The following is an 18058-nucleotide window of genomic DNA, read 5'->3' as shown; positions in this document are numbered from 1 at the left end:
TTTTCATTTTATTTAAGATAAGAATTCTAGTTAACATACCCCCAAAACAAAGACTGATTTAGCTATCTCTATTTTTAAAGCCCTTTTGGGAGTATTTGGAAGTTTTCTGTGAGAAAAACTTCTGGAAAGATCCATTCTAAGCTCTGCTTGACAGAATATTCAAAACTTATGATTTATTTGGACCCCACGGGGAAACTCCTATACTGCCAATATCTCCACTGCACACGCAGATTCACAGCCAAACACTTGGCTTTACAGTGTACAGGTGTGTGTGTTCACAAACTAAGGCACACACCACACACAGAGCATCACAATATTTGAACTGCCAGGACTTTGCAGTCAGAAGCTGAAAATAAGTTCATAATTCTAATCAATAAAGATGTTAACAAAATAAATGTTTCTTCATCAGCCTTTTTGCATTAGAGATGTGACCTTAAAAAGAAATATTTTATGTTATCCTAAAAATATTTTATTATAATCAAGCAACCGAAGAATACTAAAACTTAGTAGATTTTAAGCACAATTCAATGGTATTTTTTCAGTCTGACAAGCTAAATGTAAACAATTCTTTGTGTCCTAAACTCACCTTCTCTTTTTGCCAAAACCAGTTAATATCAAATTCTACATTTGAGTGGAACACAATAATATAATTCCTTGGGATTAGTGATATAGCAGCAAGATTTTTAAAAATTATACCTGGAATTATATTCTGAAGTAATGTCTATATTAATAAAGAATGCTGTGAAGTAAGACAGATCTGTACAGGGAAATGGTGTTGAATAATCCTTCAACTGTACACTGTACAGTGTACACAGTCACACTATACACCTTTGACGACTTAATTTTGAAGCTACATGAAATCTTTTTCCTGAATATGTCAGGTAATATTTGAGGACATGTTTTTTAAACCTTTGAAATCAATATAAAATCAATATTTATGTGGCAAATTTTAGCACTGATTATTTAAATTCTTGAATTTGACACAGCAGGGTATGCCCAGGTAACGGTTGTTACATACATTAATTTTTACATGGACCTGTGTCGATACAATTCTTTAATTTAGATTTTGTTTTAAAAGTGGCCCCCATCTACTACATCATACAGAATTAGCAGAATTACTTGATTTGACTCTAATGCTCTGTTTTAACTTAAACAATAAATTGACTTTTGCATAAGCCAATTTTACAGAAATGCATGTAAAAAGAAATTATTCTCTTTCATCTACCTCCAATATCCTAATTCATCTTACAGACTAATTATCCATTATTTTCACTTCAAAATCACTTCATTTAACTGAACAGTTTAATTTATTAATCTACTTTTAATGGAAAGTTTTGATTAGGAGAAAGTTTTGTAGTGCAGTTATTCCTATATTTTAATATTTTACTTATGAATATGACAAAGAATTTTACAGATACTAAAAAAAATAATAGGTTTATTTCATTCTTCTTCCTTTTTGAGTTAATTTTCTCTGGCTTGGCTACTGTTTTACTGACATAGAGATAAGGCCTTACACACTAAGTGTGAGATTCACTCTCCCTTCACTATAGGACTATTTTGATTACAGAAACATTTGCTGGTTTCTCAAGAATAAGGCCTTTGCTCTAATCCTTTCTGACACTAGCCAGCTGATCTTCTCTAGAAAACATTCTTAGCTTAACAAAGATAATGTCTGTACCTGAGGAAAGTGAAAATGGAAAAGCATAGCAACAAAGAACAGGCACATACCCAGATAAATGCACAGCTACAAAAACCATATTACATCATTTTCACATTATTTCCTGGGAGTATGAGTACACAATATGACACTATGTCATTGTGGATTTCCGCTTCTCAAAGAGACAGGCAGGTCTCAGTAGTGAGGTTCACCAGGCAGAGATGTGGCACAGCACAAATCTGGGTCTCAGCATATAAACCACGCCAGGATTATTAGCAAGAATGACACACCAGTGCTGCCAGCAGTGGGAGGACAAGGAGAATGGTGTTAATAGGAAGGAGCAAAAGGAAAAGGTTTTTCTGTTCTCATTAACAGAAACATGTCCTCCATAAAGTTTAGGACACTGCCAAGCAATGCACTGCCATTTTTCAATATTGGTTTGTACTATAAACTATGTCAGAGAATCTGTATGTGCAGAGTGATTCTCCTACGTAAAAACACAATGACTATATAAAAAAGAGATGTTGGCAATGCTGTCCCTAAAAGCTGAATGAGCAAAGCTGCAACATTCCATGACTGAGTTTTAAAATATGCCAGATAAAAAGAACTGATGTGAAATTCCAGTGTACTGCCTCTTTAAAAAATAGTATCCTAAAATCACACAAAATGAAAGGACCTGCAGCTTTAGCCTTCTTTAAATTCTATTACAACACCCACTCAAAACAGTCAGTCTGTAGGAAAGTAGAAATCATTAGGCTTTACATTGTGACAGACTTTTCAGAAAAACACTGTTCTTTCCTTCTCTGTGGAACCTGTGTGGCATAAATTCAGGGATCCTTGTCCTTTCAATGACAGAAATTACATTGAAACTCCTTCCTAATTCCTAAACAAAATAAATAATTCTTGAAAGCTGTTCTCTTTCTGTCTTTACCCTCCTCTTGTTTTTCTTTCCAATGATACGTTACCCACAAAACCATTCCCCATCTTCAGTTTTAGGATTTTGCATCCTGCTTCCAAACCTCTTACCCATTTTTTACCGTCTCAGGAACATGTAACCATGACTGCATACATCAGAATAATTTGAGATAATATTTTAAACGAGGAGAAAAAGGCATTTAAAAAAAATATTACAAACGTTATCATATCTTTAGCAAAATGAGGCTTGAATGAGCTGTTCAGTATTCAGCAAAAATATGTAGAAAACTATCAGTGTTACTTTCAGTATAACCTTCCCTCAGTTTTCAGAACAATTGCATATTTATTTATTGAATTCAATGTTTACACAAGAGAAAACCATTCCCACACTTGGCATAATAATTTGATTTCTGAAGTATTTCATTTAGTGTCAGTCTTTCAATACTTAAAGTTGAGTCAAGCTTACCTTGGGCAGCTTCACTTCCTGAACTGATTGGTGCTACACTCCAGAGTGTCTGCTGGAAGGCTGCATCAACATGCAAGCTACCGTTGCCATAAGAGAGATGCTAGAACCAGGAAAGAGGGAGGCTTTTATTTGAGGTTAATTAAAAATCTCATTACCGTATACAATAATAGTATCAAACATTCTCAAGAGACATTAGAAATAAAGCTGAATAGTAAAGCATATTTGCCTGAAAAAAAAACATGCAGGAATAGCACAGAACAGTCAGAGTTCAGCTGCTTGGCATCTTAGGCTATAGCGAACACCCTGAAGAACTAATTGTTAAAAGCTGTAGGGCTCTTACACTTGTGGTCTTCCTTCTGTACAAAATGGGAATTTCCATGAAGTTTGAATACTGGGATATGACATTAATCTGTATTTCAAGTGTAACTCACCACTTGAGTACTTCTTGCAGGCCACTCACTTCCTAAAACTGCTATCAGGTCAAAGAAATTACAGTAACTACTGACTTTTTAAGTTACTTAAGACAGTTCACAAAATATATTCTTGTGCAAAGTTTCCAAAAGCCAAGCAAAACTGAAACAATCTTTCCTTGAAAAGCTCACTTTCTACCTCATTCACCAGATGCTCTTCTCTTGCTGTGTTACGCCCTACCCTCCACCAACATTGCAGCAACAGGTGCTCTCTCTTCTCAGAATTCTGTGTGAGTTCCAGCTAGTTCAGTGACATTGTCTCAGAAATTCTTATCTCAAAGCATATTATATTTCATCCATATAAAATCCTTTGTCCCACATCATCAGTCACTGCCACTGACACATTTCCCGGGCCAAACAACATAACCTTATGTAAGATTATGGAGCAAAGCATTCTGTGAATAAGCAGCTGTTGCAAAGCACAGTGTTTATCTTACCAGGTAATATTTTTTCAAGTGCAGTAACATTTAGACACTTTTAGCAGAACTTTATTTTAAACTACTGGAGAGTAACTGTGTTTATAGAGTCCACATCTAGGTATACAGAAGTACAAGAAATAGTACATCAGCTCATTTAGAAGGCTCCCATAACAGCTAATGACCTACAAAGTAAGAGATTTCACAAAAGCCATGTGTACACTGCACCAGTGTCACTCAGCACAAGTAATGGAGAACATTAATGAAGACAAACAAGTTCTTTGCCTTTTATTCTTCCCTTATTGCAGTTATATAACTTAGTGAATGGCAGACCAGGACAGGAAGTCAGAATTTGCAGCACAGCTCCAACTCTATATTTGCCCTGTGGGCCTTAACTTTGTTAGGGTTCTTCTGAGATCACCACACAGATCCACTTAGGGACAATGACCAATTCAACCAAAGCAGGAATATTACTTTTCGAGGAAAACACGTCATTCAGGATAGACAAAAGTGGTGGAGGATAACTCCTCTGCCATCAATAGAGCACTTCTTCTAACTGCGTGTTTTCTACATGTTAATTAACTTATTTTCACACACAGTAGTATCAATTGAATTAATGTTAAATCTTTATAGACAGGACACTGAACAAAAATACATTGCTGACATCTCTCTGCAGAGCATGTGTAATTTTTATCCATTCATTGGATTCCAGTTGCAGCTCTGATTGTAATCCAGATGTCTCAAGTGACGTAACTTGGGAATTATAACTTTTAAAGGTATGGTTTATAAATTACCTAATAGACCACATGACCTCCACAGCAGAGTATATTCTGAAATTCCCTTTTTCTCCTCACTTCCCTAGATTCTTTGCAGCATCCTTAAACTTACACCTGACAGCAGGGGTCCTACCATATACAATTCCATAAACTATGGTGTTCATTCCCTGAAACAATTCATTGAAAACGATAAAAGGGAGCTTTGACCATGAAGAGAAAATACCCTGTTAATGGATATCCAAGGATTCAATTATGTTAAATGTATTGAAAAAATCCAAAAATATTAGAGATGCCAGTATTTATCCTGGCATTGCCTAAATATTTAGTGCTATACTTTAACAATGTAAATGTTGTTTTAAAGCAATCCACTCTCTGTCTATAACTTACTTTGAGTTTACCTGCTTGGTTTTGTACTTTCAGCACAATAAAGCTATCAAAATGAAACAAGTTCCATAATGTGATGTCCAGGACGTGGACACAACACTCACACTGGTGCTGAACAGTCTCCATACATACTACACAGATATTTGCTACCTGGCACATCAGTGCATCCGGCAGAAGTGGAAGGTTGCCATCATCAACCAGGACCACATGCATAGCACATCTTTTGTGTATGTAGCCACAACATTTGGAAAGCAGAAATGCGTTTGGTATAGGAATCCTGCTGTCAATTCTAATCTTCATTAGAATCTTCATTCTAGTCTTCCCCACTACAGGCAGGTTGTCTCGACCAAGTAATGTATTTTCTGCACTGGTGTCCAGGTTCAAGCAAAGAGCTAGATTTGTCTACCCTACTGACAGACTGAGAATCTCCTCAACCAGCACTTAACCTGCAATGCAATATTCATCTATTTTCAGATTTAAATCTTGGCACTTTATGAATACCAGTTAACACTACAGTCCACAGGCAGTTTATCTGAAGGAAAAACTCCAAGACTCATCTCTGAGAATACTGCAGGTTTCCCAACTGAATTTAATGGCATATTGTAAACTCAATACTGCTCTGCAGCAAAGTAACATAATCACAACTCTGTCCCTAGGTCTTCAAAAAGAACACAGTGTATTTAAGCTCACTGAAGAGCTTAGGAATCAGATGGTAATTTCCACAAGAACCCTTTAGCAGTGATTGCTGCAGCAGAGCTGCATTTACAATAGCTCTGAATAACTAGATGATACATTTTAAATTTCACAGTCTGCATGAAAATTTCTCTTCTCCAAAACATGCATGTGTGAAATGAGAAAAATGTACAGAGAAGAAAACTTTTGCTTCAGGCTTCCTTTTGGCTAAGGTGTGTCAAAATTGACAGTTTATCTAGCAATATCTATTTTTATCTGTAGCTTGGTAACTCTGCCTTCAATCTCAGGCCATTCCAAATATCAAGGATAGCAAAAGAAAAATAATAAACATTATTTACTAGGAGATTTTTAAAATTATGTATAAAGCAGTGCACTTCTCAGAATGCTGAAGTACTGCACAACTGCAGCTCCTCGACCACACTCCTTCAGATTTCTTAGTACCAGCTGGTGCAGAGATAGATGGAGGCTATTTTCTTCCCTGTACACAGAGACTCTGACAGCCCTCACTTTCTGACTTAAAATTACTACACTGATCCAGCAGAAAGGCAGTTTCAAACCATTTAGGCACCTATCCTCAGACGACCCAAGAACCTCTGAGATGCTCCAAGTATTGAACAGCACCATTGCCACAACAGGTACACAAGAATTTCTTTCTATCTATAACTATAGAAAAACAGAAAAGTAACAAAAGAAAACACACTCCTTTTCCTTTTTTCCTTTTTTTTTAATTAGGAAGGGGAAAACATTTTGTCTCAAAAACCCAATGAATTAGCAAACTTCAGTAAAAATCAAAGGTTAAACTACATACACAGTCTCTCGACTCAAAACCCCTTGTTAACTTCCTACTTACAATACACCATTTCTATTAAAATGTATTACCTGAGTCATTCATAAGGTATTCTGTAACAGAGTATTATATTGAAATATTCAAAGCAAATAAAAATATGTACTCACAAGGAAGGGAAATATTGGACAGAACTAAAAGTAATAACTGCATTTGTGTAAAGTTTTTATAATATTAGGGGTTTGTGCTTATGTCTAAAAGTGACAATACATTTATAGTCATTGAAACATCTGTGAACACTATGAAAAGGTTTGAATAAATATGGGTAGACTTACACTGCTGAACAAAAAAAATTACTATCTAAATTTTGAGCCAAAGTAGGAAAAGCCCAGGAAATTTCCAAAGGGTTAAAAGTACTAAAAAATCCTGGTTTCTTAGCATTTCTGCAGAGTGCTTTAAACAGTTGGCCAGCAAACCCAAAAGCAAAGAGAATTTTTTCATTGATAAAGAAAGAGAATTGCAGCAATATACTAAGCAATTCCAAACCCTTCACTCAGTACAAATTTACCATCAGTAAAGGGAGAGTAGATGCTAAAACCCACAGGTACCTGGAAATTTACCATCACAATGAAAACCATTTATTCTGCTACTGCATAGCTGAGTAAGGGTAATTGCAGATGCATGGCAGGAAAGCACCAGGGACCCACAAACGGTAGAAGGGGAAGTTTGCATTCCCTCTCTTTATAATAATTTTCCTTCTGCAGTGCATCATGAAAAGCCTGAAGCACATCAGCTACTATGCTTCCAAATGACAATCATTTTGCATGATTAGTCACAAGAGCTTTCATTAACAAAGTATTAATTTTACAGAAGCAAGCATCAAAAGTTAGGAAATGTCAAACTAAGTACCCTATGGAAAAAGAATGGTGAACACATCATAATACAGTCTTCAATGGCATGATCCAGTACTATTTTTTGCACATGTGCTACCTCATTTTATATACAGGATAATGGAGTTCACTTTGTCAACAGCTGCTCAATGCTTTGTTTTCCCCTCAATCTTCAGTCTGTAGCCTCATGCTTTATTCAATATAGCCAATTCTTCAAAGTTTTGAAAAGAGAATTATTAATTTCCTCATAGGCTTTTCTCTTGCACCAATTACAGTATTTCACAAAATACAACATTCATTTTCTCAAAACCCCGAAGAACTAGTATATAGCCCATTTTCCATTGGGGAATGGATGTACAGGGATCAAACTAAGAAATTTTCATAAATCTTGGATGCCCAAGTTGAGGTGACTACATTATATGCAGTTTAATGGTCAAGGCACATCTTGCATTCACTGTAGCTGCAGGTATCAAGACAGAGCAACTCCAAGGTTTCAACCCCTAATAAAAGGAGGAGACGCAAGACACACAACTCCAGCAAGGAATATTCCCAGTAAGGGATGAGTAGTGACCTCTTGAAAGCAAGCTTAGTATACAAGAAGATCTGCTCAGCAATTTCCACAGCAAAGTCTGGTACAGAATCTAATTCTCCAGTAAAATAATTAATCATCATACCACCAATCCTCCAAATGCAATTCCCAACCCAAAATTTCATCTTTGAAGTTGCTTCATACCACAGCTTCCCTTATACTCAGCCCTGACGCATCCATTGAACTTTTATCATCACTGAAATAGCATTCCATAAAAAGCCAGTATGACTGTATACTTAAGAGGTTTCATAAAAATATACCAGTACCATAATTTTTGCATTTTTGAATGCCTGTAATTTTTAAAAGTTAAGAAAATTATTTTGTGTTATTGTTTATATGTAGTTTTCCTAAATTAAAAAAAAAAGTTTAAAAAAATCCTACAGCGACAATTCTCTACCGGTGGTTTCTGTGGGTAACTTGAAAACCATTTTTTAGGCATCTGTTACCTGCATTACTATAAAAATCATGCCAGAAATTGGCTGTCAGCATAGCACATGTGAGTGTTGTACCTTAGTACATTGGGTTTCCCAGATAGTTGCTGATAGTAGTTATCTAGCCTAGTTGCTCCAGGCCTCTCCCACTCTCTTTTCCTTTCCAAATCTTTACCCCAATCTCACTACAAACTCTTTACTGGAGGGTGGTGAAGAACTGGCACAGGTTGCCCAGAGAAGTTATGGATGCCCAATTCCTGGAACTGTACAAGGCCAGGTTGGATGGGGCTCTGAGCAACCTGGTCTAGCAGAAGATGAACCTGCCCAGGGCAGGGAAGTTGGAATGAGATGATCTTCACGGCCCCTGCCAACCCAAACCATTCTATGATGCGTTGCCTCTCATCTAGCCAAACCAGCTTCCTGACCTACTTACAGGCCACATTATCACCCAAAATTAGGACCTCCTCCTGCTTCAAAAGATTTTCCTCAGACTTACAAAGCCTAAGCAGGGTGTTTTAGCTTTTTTCTTGCTCAAACTCTTCCTCACCACATCAGCCAGCATTAGACTTCTTTCCAGAAACCCACTACAACTCCTAACACTCAATTCTTTTTTCATTTCTTGGCTTCAGACTTTCCTCTCTCTGGATCTTTGTCCAGCAGTTTGGTTTTCCCCAGAAAGCCCACTCCTTTACAGATTTTTCTTGTTATCCTTCATTCCCAGTCTCACTCCACTGGTTCCTCTATCAATTCTCTCTGCCAAAACCACAGTTTTCCTGTCCTATATTTCGAACAGAACTTTAACCAGCGGGTGCCTACTCTTCCCTCGTCACCAGCTTCTTGTCCCAGACAATTTGTTAGTCCCTTACTGCCTGCCTGCCTTCAGTTGACAATCTTTTCAGGCACTCATCAAGTCCCACTCAGTTTCCCTCCTTCCCGATTCAGTCCCACTCCTGTCACTGATACATCACCTGCCTTTTGTTCCTTCTACTTTGTCACAGCTTCTTCCTCCACACATCTTAAATGACAGGAGATCACCAGCAGCACACACAACACCAAGTTTCAGCTGTCAATACAGTGCCTGGCTTCACTCCTGCCTTGAGCAATCCATTTCAAGGAATATCTGCTCCCACCAGGGTTGGCATGTATTTAATTATTCACTGCAGAGGGAGTTTAAACAGTTCATTAACACACAGGAGGTGCTAGCTTATGTAAAATAGACACAAGAGGTCTAGCTTATGTAAAATAGACAAAGTCATCAGACTTTTAGCTGCTCAAAGAAAATTTAAATGCTATTCCCTGGCTATGATCATGCTCCATCAAGTTTAACCAGGGGGAGGCTTGTTACCTTTTTATTCCTTTTTTATTCCTTTTCTTGGTTTTTGTGGTTTCAGTATGGTTTGGGTTTTTTTTTGTTTTGGGGTGGGGTTTTTTTTGGTTTTTTTGGTTGGTTGGTTGGTTTGGTTTTTTTCACAAGTTCCAATAAGTACACAAGAAAATGACGTCAATTTTCTTAATTATGTGATTTTTTTTTCTTCCCTGTCTTTGAGCTCAATAACATCTGACCTCTTCTGGATGATACAAAATCATTATCTCAGACTGATTAAAAAAAGAAAAAAAAACAAACAAACAACAAAAACCAGAAATAGATGCTACTAATTCTGGTAAGTGATTTTTTTCCATCACAAGCACTTGATTATAAGCACTTGGAAGCAGGACTCCATAAGGCAGAGCAGCTTGACAACCTTAATTATTGGAAAGTCCTACCAGCCTCCACAATAACATTTGAAATCATTGTATAAAGACTCCATGGGAACTGCATTATGATCAGTGTAACAGAGCAGCTCAACACAACCTCGATTCCACTAATTTCAGGTTTGCTTATGCAGATTAAAATTATTCTTTAGAAACCCTTTTTTAAAATTTTTCAACAAAAAGAAATGATGGAATTGTGCATTTACACAGAAGAGAGTAAAATCCAATACTGAATTTCCTACTTTTAGAAAAAAAAGGAAGAATAATTATTTTTTAATTAAAAACTTACACACTGCTATGTTCCCCGATACTATTACACCAAGAAATTATTCAAATTTGAGATTTTTTCCCTTCTTCGTGACTCTCAGTGAGAATAACACTGACCTGATGGATAATGATTTTCAGTTTTACCTTCACTCATGCATTTTGTATCTCAACTTCATGTCTAAGCATTTTTTCTTGAATTATGTTTAAAAGTTATTTAGAGACTTCATGCATTTGAAAGAAATTGCAATTAACTGAACTACTAAATTACTGCAAATTGGCAATATTGAAAACAATCAAGATATATAGTTAATAATAGGCATAGGCAAACCTCAGTGCAGACGTAGATATTATTCTGTACAAGTTGGGGAGGAATGCTGGAAATATTACATCTGTTCTTTATCAGGCTGCACTACTTCAAGAAAGGAAACACAGAAACTCTGGCTTGAACTTAAATGGTGGCAATATTTATAGCAGAACATCTTTTTGCTCTATGCTAACAGGGTTCAGCAGAGCCAAGTTTCCTCTCTGAAGTATTTGGCACTAGCATAGCTCACACATTATGTAATACCACAAGCACTTATGTAAGTGCTGCTCCTCAGAAATGCTACACGGGATAATAAGGATCCAAAATCCCATTGTCCAGGTAGATAATGAGAGTCAGAGCAGGGGAATGACTTGCCCTGGAACATTGCTGTGAGTCAAAAGTCGAAATCCACCTCTTTAGGCCTTTAGCTTATGATTTTAACACTGATCTTCCCATCAGTTTAGCACTTGTTCAGAGTAAGCAAAAAGACAACTCTTGGGGGAAAAAATAGAGTCAATTCTCCCAAAAAATATTTTTATGTGGAAAGTGGAGAAGGGGTACTTTAGCAAAGCCCTGGTATTTTCTTAAGACTCAAGAGTGATTGCCAACCAAATGAGGCCTAAACACTAATCTACTGACCACACTGAGATCATAAAGTGTCAAAGTCAATGTTAAATTGATTAATTAAGCCACAGTCAGACAACTAGAAGACCAGCTTAAGAAGCTGACATAGTTCTTCGCTCCTCTTGCATTACACAAATTCAACTAACAGCTGACTGCATTTTGAAAAAGCCATGCCCTGTGAATGAACTCTATTCATCTGTTATTTTTACGCGCACATCTTTGCCCCAGGATGGTTAACCTATTTTTCTTTCAGAAAGAATTAGCAAATTGCTTGAAAACACAAAGCAATATTGGAATATACAAAGTCTGCATCCCAGCATATTTACATAAAATATTTTATGGAGAACTTACATTTTCCTAAGGTTTTAATAGTAGAGCATGCAACCAACATAAACCCTACCTTCAGCATCCTGATTAACATTATTTTCTGTTAAGGGATCCATATGAGGAACTCCACTCCCTTAGAAAAAGCATTCCTCAGCTGGATTCAATAGAGCTTATTTGGTCTCACCATCAAAGCAGATTCACAAAAATAACTTCATCTCTCCACAGTCCTAACTTTTGTAAAAAGTATCATTTACTACATTCTCTTAAGAGTTGTAGAAAATGGCAGCTACAACGTGACCCTGCACTCAAAATGAAAACAATGAATTGTGAGTATTTTCAAACTTATATCCTTTGAAGCTATTTTTGTAAACAGCCAAATGGATTGAGACAAACAGTTTAAGACAGAGGGAAAGCTTTCATGAAAAATATTCACTTATTGCTAACTGGCTGATTTATTCTTTATCAACTGTCTCAATTTTCATAAAAGCTTCATTGTTTTATTGACAGTGTTAATATAAATACTGAATAGGTAGCAAAACCACAAATATGTTTACAATTGTGAAGCTACATAGTTTACCAGCTCTTAATCTAGTCTTGAAAAACATCTGTTCATAAAAATGTGTGAGTGCATATAAGAGCAAAATTAACTTGCTGAATCCTTGCTCCTTCCTACTGTCAAACCAGAGTTGTATAACTGAAATAGGCTTAATAACTATTCATTAAAATCTAGCTCTAAAACACTTTAAGACTGTAATACATGTCATTTGTCTCTACACTGAAAATATTACTTATTTTTAGTATATTGGTATTTTATATGGAACACGCAGTACATGCATTAACACCACATGTTATGAAAAATCAGTCTCTGCAGACAGAATTGTGCCTCTTGCTGTATAAATGTACCTGTGACAGTCTTGAGAATGAACAGCTGAGGCACAAACCCTAAATAATAGGCTGAGCTGATTCTTACTAATTAAACGCCAGGACATGCCTACACAGAGAAACAACCTGTACTAAAATTCAACTTCAGCAACTCAATTCAGCAATTCAAAGCAATCCAATGTCTTTAAATAAAAATTTTTTGTTAATTAGATTTCTCATTAATTCAGTCCACAATAAGTTGTTTTTTCACTATGTCTAGTTACAATTCTCATAAAAGCAGTTATTTAAAATAATTTTAAAATGCTAAGATGATCAGAAAGTTTTCAGAATATCTAATTACAAAATTACAAAAATAAAACTCATTAAATGAGCTACTGAGCTTCTAATTAGAAGTTACAATTATATTAGAATATAATTATATTCTCATTTTCCTATGTTTCCAAAAGAAGGGAGAATATTTTCAATTTCATAATTGAAGTCTTATTAAACTCTCCACTTTTTTCTTAAATAATTTAAAAAATCAAAAATTATGTCTCATAGCAAAAGGAAAAAAGGTGAAAAATAGAGAATAAACTTTGATGTTGTATGCATATCTCACAGAACTATAGAACACTCTGAGTTGGGAGGGACCCCCAATGATCAATGAAACCAACTTCCTCCCCTGCACAACACAATCCCCAAGAAACACACCATGTGCCCAAGAGCATTGTCCAAACACTGTCAGGCTTGGTTCTGTGATCACTTCCCTGGGGAGCCTGTGCCAGTGCCCAACCACCCTCTGGGGGAAGAACCTTGTCCTGATATCCAATCTAAACCTCCCTTGACACAACTTCAGGCCATTCCCTTGGGTCCTGTCACTGGTCACCACAGAGAAGAGATCAGTGTCTGCCCCTCTGCTTCCCCTCATGAGGAAATTGAAGATTTCAGTGAGGTCTTCCCTCAGTCTCCCCTACTCCAGGCTGAACAGACCAAGTGTCCCCAGCCACTCCTCATAGGGCTTCCCCTTTAGGCCCTTCACCATCTTCATAGCCCTCCTAGATCTGAGATGGCTTTTTGACAAACTCAATACACCTCCTCATTAAAGAATCTTTTTTTAGCTTGTTGTGCCAAGTCACTGGGGCTGATTTTACAGAAGGGTCCAGCACAATTATTTTCTTCTTGTTTTCACTATTTTTTTGCCATAAAGAATAATTCAGGTGTTTGCAACACCAAGGATACAAAAGAAATTCATCTAAAGTGTTAACCTGCTTCATTACAGAACAAATGGGAGATCCTTCCATGAAGAAGAAAGTTAAGTAAACCAGTGATAAGAAGCAGCTAGCACAATAACTTGTACAATATTTAATTATATTTAATCATTGAGTATTTTAATCATATTTAATTATGACATGTCAGTAGCTCTATATATTACACTGTACATAATCTTAATAAAATATAGACCTTTTAAGCCCACAAATCTTATCTACTTAAGTTAGTCATTTCAAAATTTTTGTAGAAAGTTTTCATTCATATACTATAGTGTTGTTAACCTACGAACATTCAGACGGATTCTAAACATCTCAATTATGGAATTTGGAACAGATTTCTTTTTTCTGTATTTTCTTATTTTTATCTTAGTAAATTTTTAAACTCTCCTATTCCACTATTGAAATTAACACAAATTAGATTACACATATTTCAAAGTCACACTTTCCAGACCTTCAGTGTGTTGTTTTGCAATATATTATTAAAAAAAACAAAAAAAAACCAAAAAAAAAAACAAAAAAAAAAAACAGTTTAAGAGTTTAATCACCTTAAGTTTTACTTTTGGGACATGGAAATGTAAGCCAGACTTTATTATAAAACTTTCATTAACTGTTTTTTTCTGTAGAAGAACCACTGTACAGATATTTTTATACAACTTACCAAATATCTTTCTGAAGAGACACTGACTAAAATCAGATCATCTCCAACACGCACTTTTTCTCCTTCTGATCGTTGCTTGGAAGCAGGATGTATGGTCCACCAGCAAGCCTCACCTAATATCAATATTGAGTAACAGCAAAGAAAAAGAAAGAAAAGGCCCAATGTTTTTGATGTTACTGCCATCAACTAATGTTACTGTCTTAGAAGTTCTGATCTGGTTTTTAGTTGTTTAAACCAATTCTCCATGTGTTTTCAACGACAATAATTCCTGCCTCACCTTGCTGGAAACTCAGCTATAAATAACGCACATAACCAAAAGACTAAGATCTCTGGAACAGTGATTCCAGAGTTGAACAAGATGATGGCTCTCTCTGTTCTCTAGGCAGCCTGGTCCAGTCCCCTTTTGCTAAAGCAATTCCCTGTCACCTTCATTACAAATTCTGGAAAAGACATTGAAAAATATTCTACTGAGAATTAGGATAAAGAAACAAAACAACCCATCACGAAGGGTAATGAAAACAAGCATTTACATACTCTTAAAGTAATATTTGAAAGATCTCAAAAATTGAAATTCAAGTATGTTCTTCCACTTCTGCTGACAAATTCTGTTCCCATGATAAACACTGTTTCCAGATGTGCTTCTTTAATGAAAACCATGTTTTTCCAAAGAGAACTCAGATTGGAACTGCTCCATTGTTATACCTGTTACTCCTAGCTAAAGCATGGCTTTAAAAAACAAGCAAACTTACATCTAACTAAGCAATTCTGCCTAACTGATGGCATTGTAAGAAGCAGTATCAACCTTAAAAATCAAAATAAATCCAAGTTATCAACAGTTCTAAAGTTTTAATAGAATCTTTATCTAAAATAATATAAGTTTTATTTTTTTTTCACTGGAAGGCTTCTACAGGAATTAAAACTTGGGATATAATTTATATTTAAGTATCAGTATACATGTTTATATCCCATAGAAATTACATAATCTACACAAAAATATAAAGATACTGAATATTTAAACACAGAAATATTGTTAGGGTTTTTTAGCTCTTAGAATGCCGTTATTTTTTACAATATTTATACATATTTATAAGTCCCTTCTGATTTTTGGACTGAAAGTATTCTTTATTATATAGTCTTTTAAACTAGTGTTTACCTGTTGTGTCCTCTTGCAATCCTACATCAAATGCCAGCTTATCCATTGACGATCGAGATGTAGAGAGACAGCATAGATACTATCAAAAAAAAACCATGCGTTAATTGTTCTACTCACTTCTGATAATCCACTGAAATATAAAGAGCCATCAACCTACTAACACAGGATTAAATATTCTTAGATCATCCCCACTAGTTATTACCAAGAACATGTATGCCTGATAAACTGAAAGACACTCAAGGAGACTTGATAAAATAGATCTTCTAAAATAACCACTCAGTCTACCCAGGTTGTCTTTTCACTGAGATGGGAGTAGTAAGAGTGGAAATAAAGGAGTTAGTTACTGGTAAGTAAGGAGTCTGGAACCTGTATAATTCATCAGGGAATTTCCAACTAAGACTTCTGTCCAAAATATATGTAAAAAGGAATTTCCTTTTCCTCTCAGTCTCCAGCATATGCTCACGTTGCCAGCAAGATGCCAGATGTAGACTCAGTCACTGCTCATGCAATAGGGAATATCCAAGGGGAAAGGAATGAGAATTCAACAACTCTCAGACTGACAAACAGAGGATTCAGCACTACAGGTGCCAGATAGAGCTTTGGCACTTACCCAGATACGACCAGCTTGGTTTCATATTTCCAAGCATCTACCCTTCACAAAGGTTTCCAAGAACCACAGTGAAATGCCTCTGATGTTGGTAATTCTCCAGATATCAGTAACTGGCAATACTCTGGGCACTTTCAAACATAAAAAAAAGAAATCAGTGCTGCTCCCAACTCTTGTAACACAGTTACATACCATGCCGCTGTAGGAATGGCGCAGCAAGATTGCATGCCCGTAGAGCAGTGTTCGATGTCCACCACCTTGTGCAGACTGAAAGATAAAGAGAAATTATATACTGGTATGTTCTAATAAAATGGAGCTTTTTGAGAAAGAAAGAAAGAAAGAAAGAAAGACAGATGAGAGAAAACTGTGCTTTAAGCCAACCCCTATTTGGCAAAAAATATGTTCTAGAACCGCGAATCCTTCTTCCTTGTGCTGAAAGTAGGTAGCCTCTGAGAAAAGCATCTTTGATGTGTGTCATGCTATCCTCTGCACATTTACTTATTGTTAAATGTCTTCACATTCACCCATTTTCCCTAAAAATTATATCCTTTTCTACATAGATGATATGAAGAGAGAGATTTTGGAATATTCTCCTTATTTTACCAGAGTGTATTCATCAACCACATTGAAGATCAACCTGCAAACTGTTTGCCCCACATTGCTTTAATACTATCAGACACAATTCTTTATCTGCTAGGACAGGCTAATATTCAAAGACATCCAAGCTAAATCAACAGTATTTGAGTGCTGTGAAAATTCAGAAATCAAGTTCAAGTAACTGCTCCTCTTGAGAAACACAGCATAAATCTCAGATAAAAGAAAATTAAAGTAATAAAATTCACTTTTATTCCAAGAAACTATAACCAATACTTTCACTACAGTTTCTACTTTGCAATAATCAGTTTAACCACTCATGAAAGAATAAATAAGTCTTGTTAAAGCATGAACAACCCTTCAACTTCTGCTGAAGATTTATGTATTCCTTATGTGAAAATGCAGATGACTGGTAAGGAACAGGAGCAGAGGCTGTCTGACAAGACACTGTCAAGATAATAAGTTCATACTTCTCTGACAGAAGAACTCATGTAACATTATGCACAGCACACTCTCCAAGAAGCATTGATAAGTAAATGTTTTATGAGTCTATATATGTAACAACTCCATAAACAGCATTATTCTTTTACATAGGAAACCTGATTTAATTTCTTATGTATGGTATTTTACCCTTTCTTTTACCACAGCAGACTGACCTTCTGTTTGACTGGAGCATCAGATTCATTACAAAATAAATTGGAAAAAAATCATACTATCTTACATCTCTGGCAAATCATACTATCTTACATCTCTGGCAGCTGCATTTCAATGCTGAAGATCAATTTAACTGAATGGCTATGGTGGCAACATCCAATTATTTCCCTTCCATGTTTATTTGTTGTCCTTCTTTATCTTTTATACACTAGCATTTATTGATCTTTGAATTACTTCATCAAGGAGAAAAAAAAAAGGATAGATGGTGAAACAGCACACACTTCAAAAATAATAATTTTAGCACTTTTAAGAATCTACGAAGAGTTTCTGGCTTTTATGTTTATCAAGAAAAAAGCAGCTTGATGGACACAAGGTATATTTTGACCTTCAACAAAGTGCATAGCAGTCAAAATGCAGGGAAGCACATTCAAAAAGTCTTTCTGGAAGACTGAATGACATGAATTTTTATTAAGAAATAATCAAAGTCATGGAGTTTGTCAAAGACACAGTCTTGGCAG

The 18058-nt window shown here is 35.9% G+C and overlaps 1 protein-coding gene across 12 annotated transcripts in view; it reads right to left on the bottom strand.

Annotated features, from left to right (window-relative positions):
- Positions 1 to 18058, bottom strand: part of RYR2 (ryanodine receptor 2) — a 383225-nt gene that overhangs the window by 210091 nt on the left and 155076 nt on the right. For all 12 annotated transcript variants that reach the window (XM_085055535.1, XM_085055538.1, XM_085055530.1 and 9 more), the window contains 4 exons: positions 16485 to 16559; positions 15686 to 15764; positions 14533 to 14645; positions 3039 to 3138 (listed from right to left, as the gene is read on the bottom strand). In XM_085055535.1, the coding sequence (XP_084911661.1) occupies positions 3039 to 3138; positions 14533 to 14645; positions 15686 to 15764; positions 16485 to 16559 (367 nt within the window). The remainder of the gene's footprint in view (positions 1 to 3038; positions 3139 to 14532; positions 14646 to 15685; positions 15765 to 16484; positions 16560 to 18058) is intronic.

The sequence above is a fragment of the Lichenostomus cassidix genome, chromosome 3, assembly GCF_008360975.1.
Source record: "Lichenostomus cassidix isolate B80296 chromosome 3, HeHo_3.0, whole genome shotgun sequence".
In the NCBI taxonomy this organism is placed as follows: Eukaryota; Metazoa; Chordata; class Aves; order Passeriformes; family Meliphagidae; genus Lichenostomus; species Lichenostomus cassidix.
This window is presented reverse-complemented; position numbering and strand designations above follow the sequence as displayed.